The sequence below is a fragment of the Gekko japonicus genome, unplaced genomic scaffold, assembly GCF_001447785.1.
Source record: "Gekko japonicus isolate JY-2015 unplaced genomic scaffold, Gekko_japonicus_V1.1 scaffold454, whole genome shotgun sequence".
NCBI classification, from domain to species: domain Eukaryota; kingdom Metazoa; phylum Chordata; class Lepidosauria; order Squamata; family Gekkonidae; genus Gekko; species Gekko japonicus.
The window spans coordinates 650,991-658,086 of NW_015173687.1; the positions used below are offsets into that span (position 1 = coordinate 650,991).

The 7,096-nt window shown below is 48.0% G+C and overlaps 1 protein-coding gene across 1 annotated transcript in view; it reads right to left on the minus strand.

Moving 5' to 3' along the window:
* Positions 1-3,993: 3,993 nt before the first annotated feature.
* LRSAM1 (leucine rich repeat and sterile alpha motif containing 1) overlaps positions 3,994-7,096 on the minus strand; it is a 42,458-nt gene continuing 39,355 nt past the window's right edge. Inside the window, exons 24-25 of the mRNA XM_015423099.1 lie at positions 7,072-7,092; positions 3,994-6,336 (exon numbers count right to left, since the gene is read on the minus strand). Coding sequence (XP_015278585.1) covers positions 6,211-6,336; positions 7,072-7,092 — 147 coding nt within the window. The 3' untranslated portion in view covers positions 3,994-6,210. The remainder of the gene's footprint in view (positions 6,337-7,071; positions 7,093-7,096) is intronic.

The following is a 7,096-nucleotide window of genomic DNA, read 5'->3' on the forward strand; positions in this document are numbered from 1 at the left end:
TGGGGGTGTAGGGTTCCCAGATCCAGGTTGGGAAACTCCTGGAGATTTGGGGGTGGAGCCTGGAGAGGTCAGGGAGCTCAGTGGAGTACAATGCCACAGAGTCCACCCTCCAAAGCACCTATTTTTCTCTAGGGGGAGTTGATCTCTGTAGTCTGGAGATGAGCTGTAATTCTGAGGGGATCCCCAGGTCCCACCTGGAGGTTGGCATCCCTAAGTGGGAGGGCTTGTGAGCATGGCAAGCAGGGATGCACGGGCAGGTAGTGACTGGGGGTGGGAAGAAGGCCCTTGTGAACTCGCTGCCCAGGGCCCTCCAAAATCTGGAACTGGGCCTGCTCGGAGACTCTGTGGGTTTTAACACAGCAAGGCACATTGTGTGCTCCAGCAACACTCCGTAAACTCTGATCACACATTTTGACTTTTGTTCATTTTTTTTACTCAAACACGGTTTTCGCTTTTCCCTTATTTGCTTTTTTGGCATGAATCTCATTTCTGTTATAAAGCTTCCTGTTTACGTTTCATGTAAATACCTATCTTGTCTGTTTTGAACTCCTGCCTTTGTTTCAAGTTTTACATTCTAGGTATAAATAAACCATTAGCATTCGTTCAGTTAACTCCAACCATATGGGGATGTAGAACAACGTATTATCTTCATTGTTTGTAGTGCAACAGTTAAAAAAAACATTCCAAACCCCGTATTTATTGTTTTCCATGCATATTTATGTCCCTCGACTTTGGACTGCTGTTAATACCTGGTGTCTTGCCCTGACTTTATTTTCCCCTCATGACTGCTCTTGAGCTCAGTTATTGTCTTCTTGAGGTTATGAAAACAAGTTTGCTTTTGCTTTGCTTCAGGATTTCTCCGTCAGCCTTTTAGGGTATTTATTTATTTCAGGGCTCTTTTTGTAGAAAAAGCCCAGCAGGAACTCATTAGCATAATAGGCCACACGCAACATCAGGAACTCATTAGCATATTGGGCCACACCCCTGACCGCACAGCTTATTAGCACATTAGGCCGCACCCCCATGTTACCAGAGGTGTGGTTATCCAGCCACACCCACCCTTTGCTTGTTATTCTGTTTACCTTGTTTGTTGTCAAAACCCCAGGGCTTTTTTGTAGCAGGGACTCCTTTGCATGTTAGGCCACACACTCCTAATGTAGCCAATCCTAATGAGTTTCTGCTGTTGGGTGTGGCCTATTATGCTAATGAGTTCCTGCTGGGCGTGGCCAACTTGGGAGCCAGCCGGAACTCCGTTCCTGTGTGTTCCTGCCCAAAAATAGCCCTGATTTATTTATTTATTATATTTATACCCCCCCATCCTGCGAGCAGGCTCAGGGCGGTTAACAAAGCGGTACAATGTACCTGATTGGCATAACCATAAAAATTATTCAAACTACATAAACATTATTAAAACTACATAAAACACATTGTATATTATTACAATGTTCCTTTCAATATCTGTATGTTGTACAAATCTTCCGTATTGTTGTTGGTTGTTTTTCTTTTTGATTATGTACTTTCGAAATCTTTTAAAATCCATTGAATTTTTATCCCACTTTTCCTTCATTCAGCTTAAGATGGCTTCGGTGGTTCTCCATTCTTCCATATTATCCTCACAACAACCCTATGAGGTAGTATAGGATAAGAGTGAGTGTCTAGCCAGCAAACCACATCTGTCCCCTGAAAATGGTATTTGAGTCGGGTTCTCCTAAATCCTAGTCTGACATTCTAACCACTACTTATTTTAAAACTGTGCTAGAAACATGCATTTAAGAGCCTTGTGTCAATTTGTTTTCAGATGCTTTTATATCAAGTTGTATTGGGCTAATAATATTAGTACCCAATACTTAATGTTGAATACTTGTTGCTTTTCCTTTGTCGGTGAGTTTAGTTTGTATATTACCATTTTCAGGGGGCAGTATGACTCTTTAAATACAATCCTTTCCTCCAACTTTAACTGGATTTATCCTATTTTCTAAATAGTTGAATGCTCTTTTACTTAAATGCAGGTATGGCTATCGCTCCCCCCCCTCCAAAGTTGTCCAGACACTGGAAACCTTGTGCTGGAATATGTTGTTAGTCTGCCGGTTCCCCAGTACTCCTGTTTTATTTTGCTCCTACTGACTAACATGGTTACCCATCTGGAATCTTCTTACAAAATTCCTTTCTGCACTCAGACACATCTGTCATTTAATTCCACCCTTCTGTCAAAGAACTCAGAGAAGCTGAAGATCCAAGGTCATCTAGGAAGTTTTATGACTGAGAATCTGATCCTGGCTGTCCCTCCCTCTACCCTGACAAGTACTTAATTGCATTCATATTCTTAATTTAGCCTCAGATGAAGAAACCTGACCTTGAGATGGGGCAGGGGAAAATGTGATCGAAAACTAAACAAACTTTTATCTCCGACAAAGTGCATCATACTGCATGTATTCATCGGCATTAGGCCAATGGCCCTCTGGTGTTTCATGCCTTCCATTTGTAGTTTGTAAATGGCCGTGTATACACCAAAGGTACGGTTGTCAGCAGTGTTCCCTCTAAGCTGAGTTAATGTGAGCCAGCTCATGGCTTTTTAGCCTCCGGCTCACACGTTTTTGTCTTAGCTCAGGAAGGATGGCTCCAGAGCAAACTAATTTACGCAGCAGCCAAATTGCTCGCTCACAGCTTTAATGCCAGTAGCTCACCAAGTAGAATTTTTGCTTGCAGGACTCCACAGCTTGGAGGGAGCATTGGTTGTCAGTCTCTGGGTGGTGGTTGGAGATCACCCAGAACTACAACTGATCTCCAGGCAACAGAAATCAGTTCCCCTGGAGGAAATGGCAGCCTTGGAGGGTAGATTGTATGGAATCCTATCCCTACTGTGCTCTGCCTCCTTCCCAAATCCCACCTTCCCGGGCCTCACCTCCAAATCTCCAAGAATTTCCCAAGCCAGAGTTGGCAATCCTAAGCAATTTTTATCTCCATTTCCATTAAACCAGGTAGTGAAATTAGTACATACTGCATAACTGTCAAAATTATATTTTCTTAGGATTTTCGGTGCTCTAATACTTACTTACTCCAAATCGTAAACCAAGATGGTGTTCTAAGATGTTATATATCTGAACAACAGCAGCAGTGTACGTCCCCACAACCCTGTCATCCCCTAGGGATGTCCCGCTCCCTCCGATGATACCCGCACCAACGGTGGTGGTGTGCGGTGGTGGGAAGGTGTTAATGGAATAGTGGTGGCGGCAGCTCCTACTCGAAAGCCTGGCGGAAGAGCTCCATCTTACAGGCCCTGCGGAACTGCGCAAGGTCCCGCAGGGCCCAGATCTCCTCCGGGAGCTCATTCCACCAAATAGGAGCCACCACCGCGAAGGCCCTGGCCCTGGTCGTAGCAAGTTTGATGGTCTTGGGGCCTGGAATATCCAGGAGATTTTGGCTCCCCGACAGTAGTTGTTCAAACCAACCGTCATTTTCCACTGCCACTATCTCCCAACTAGCCAGGCCTGCCTCCCCCAGTCCACTGTCAGGAGGACTTTTAGTTGTTTCTAGAGTGGGGTGGTTTTTTTGGAGGAGGGTGGCTTTTCAGGTTTGTAAATATGCAGAGCCTATATGGATAGTTTTCCAATGGTCTATCAAGTTATGGGGCATGTGACAATATTGAAGTTCCACTGATCCCCCCAATCTCCGCTCTGGGATTCTTTTAAGTTCTTGTGGGCACACCACAAATCCATCAGCCTTGCATGTCTCTGTCAGCCTGCAACTATGCCCATCCCTCAGCAATTTTATTATGCAGTGAACATAAATCAGAGGATCCGGTTAGGAGCCAGGCTGATGTGGCACTCTCCTCTGATGGCTGTCTAGTAAGAGCAGTGTTTTCCTTCACCATGTTTAGCTAAGAGTATGGCTTGTTTTGAGGGGGGAGTTGGATAAACTTAAAGATGCTCTTCTGAGTTCCTTGAACAAAAGATGAGATACAATGGTGAGGAATGAATTAACAGAAAGTTTGCGTTTCAAATCCTTTATTTCTCTTCTGGATACATAAGACAATTACACTGGAGGGACCGACACTGGAAAACAGATTCATGCATGACACAGTGTGGCAGATACACCCCCGGCAACTGCCTGAATATGGTTGATGACCTTCCAGGGGCCTTGTAACTTTGTCCATTTGTCCTTAATTCCTATGCCCTCCGGGCCAACCCAAGCAACATCTATGAGCATTACCCTTTAGCTGAGAATGCAGCGAAAGTGTCTAGATCTGTAATATGGTTTAAATGTCCTTCACCCATGAAATCTTGGGAACTGTAGTACTGCAAGATCACTCAGAGAATCCTTAAACACTCCTAAAACTTGTTGGCAGAAAGCTAACTAGTTGATGTCTGTAATACAGATGTGACCACAAAACCCGCTTTGAAGACAGCACATGCTCGGAGTGCTGGGAAAGTGCTAGCTAAGGTTCAGCAATGGCATTCCAATCACAGAGGCAGGGGGATTAGAACCCAACCTGGAAACAGATCCAGCCAGATTGGCTGTCAAGGCAAGAAGCAATTTACTGAGTTTTGTTTTGGCCGGAGGGAGGCATGAGTGGCTCAAAAGTCCCAGGAATAAGGCATTAACTCCACCCAAGAGGGAGCAAAATACACACAGCAAAGTGTGTGCGGGGAGGTGAAATTTGACCTGCACCTGCAGCGTTCATACCTTTAACTAACCTGGGCCATTCCAATGTTTTGCTGACCTGAACTGGGCCGCCTGCCCCTTAAACTACTGGCAGGGCAGGGGTTGTTAGGCATTGCCCACAGAAGACTGGTCACTGCACAGCCATTCCCACAAGTCCCTACTGGGCAAGCTGCTCTCCTGCTATGCCACCCAGAGAGCGAGGACAGGCATGCTTGTCAGACTATGATGCCATCCCATTTCCAAGCACTGAAGCCTGGCCTTGCTGCGGCCCAGAATTCTTTGACTAGGGCACACAGGAGACGGTGCGGAATGAGGGAACCGGGGAGCTATGTCATCCTAGGCCTGTCTGTGGCTTTGCTTCTGCAACCATTCCCACTCCCCTTGGCTAGCTTAATTCAGGAGAATGTAGGGGAGGAAGACCCCCATGCAAAAGGCTCTCAGTGCTGTTCAGGGCAAGGGTGGTGGGGGCACAGGGAAGAGAAGGTAAAGCAGGCCCCGATTGGCTCCATTGGTTTTCTCCTGGAAGGAAAGCAGCCAACCCTGACCAGTGGTGACTGGCTACTCCTGGGGGAGGTGTCAACTTGGCACTGCAAGCTCAATTATTCACTAATCAACTGAGAGGCACTGTTAACCATGGGGCAGCAAAACTACATCCTCCACCCAACCAGGCCATCTGCTTACGACTCCGCCTTCAATTTGTCACCGATGAACAGACAAGCAGGGAGAAGAGCTGCTCCTTTTGGGAGTTGGGAGGGGGGCACAGCATCAACATTCCAGTTGCCCCTCCTCCCTAACACCACGTTGGAGAAAACAGCAGAAACAAAGGAGATTGAACATGATTGATATCAGGACTGTAAAAGTGGGCTGTGGAACCTGTCAGCTGTCGGGTAGTCTTCAGGCTGGCTGGAAAAGGGAGCCAGGGTGGCCGTAGAAGAGCAGTCATCAGCCTGGGCTCCCTCCAGCCCCTCCTTAGTGCAAACAAGGGACACCCGCACGGCACCTTTGACCTGCCACCCACTGCTACATTGCAGTCAAAGATATTTAATTCCCTAAGTTTCCTTGTGGTGGGAAGGAAGAAATCATCTCCCTCCCACTGAGACCTCTATACCCATTGCCACAGGCAGGCAAGGCTGGTCCCTGACAATTCTAAATAATATTATTTTCACTCTACAAGGCTGTACACTTAAAAAAATCTTGCCAGCTCCACAGAATCTGAGGCTGCCTTTGAGGAATGGGAAACCATTTCCCCCATCCTGGGCCATGGGAGGGTCTTCCTGCCCAAGCTGTGCTCTCTGCCCCAAATGTCTCCATCTTGGCCTCAGGGCCCCTGTAGAGGTGACTGACTAGCAATGGCAGAGGAAGGGGAACAGCAGCCATGCTTTATGAGAAGTGGATGAGGACACACAGGCATATGAGGCGCAAGGAGGTAGTGCAAATCCAAGCTTTCCCAGTGGCACCCCTTGTCCCCAAACCCATGCAAGGGTAGAGGAAGGTGCGGGATCTGTGATGGGAAAGGCTGCTGTGTTCTCCAGAGCTCTATCTTGGCATCTAGCCACTGTGGAAGAGGCGTATGCGCTGCACGATCTCCTTGCGGCAGAGCGGGCAGATCTGTAAGGCTTCAGAGCAGGTCTGACAACAGCAGACGTGGCCGCAGTTCAGGAAGACCATTTGGGCCTGGAGAAGAGAGAGAGAGAGAGAGGGAGTCCTCAGCCAGCTGTTAAACCAAGACTTTTCTCATCGAGCCAGTCCCTCCCTCTGACACACACACCCCCAGCTGGAGTAACAGTATTCTTATGGACAGAGAAAGGATGCACATTTTACTTAAAGGTCAGGGGAAACCAGAACCGGAAGCAGAAAATATATTAGAGGCTACTGCAAGCCCGTAGCCACCAGGGAAGAGGGCGGCTTTGGGGGGCAGTGTTTCCCTTAGATGGCCCCCAGCCCTCCCTGGGAGGAAGCCAGACCCCCCCCCTCTCCTCCCCACCTCCCTGCCTGCTGTGGCCTCGCCAGCCCAGGAAGGTATTTAAAGAGACATATGCATGCCACTGCTGCTTCCTCCCCGTCCTTTTACCAGCTGCAGGGCTCGGAGCAGGTTGCCATTGAGGGACCAGTCTCTTTAAGTGCCAGTGACGTAGGCAGCAATGTGCCCCCCCCATGAAAATTTCTTGGCTACGGGCCTGGGCTACTGTACAACTCAGCATGGCATCTGCTACAGAACTGGGATTCCTCAGAATCTCAGCACTGAAATCTCATTCTTGGTTTGTGACAAGAGCGGGAGAGACGCTCAGGAGGACTTTCTGTGACCCTGAGCTGGGGAAGCAGTGTGCCACGTATAAACTTGAGCAGGTCCCCTGTAGTGACCCTGTTTCTGTCTGGCACCTGGCACCCACATGCCCCAGGAGGCCCTACCTCTTGCTCCATACAGACCACACAC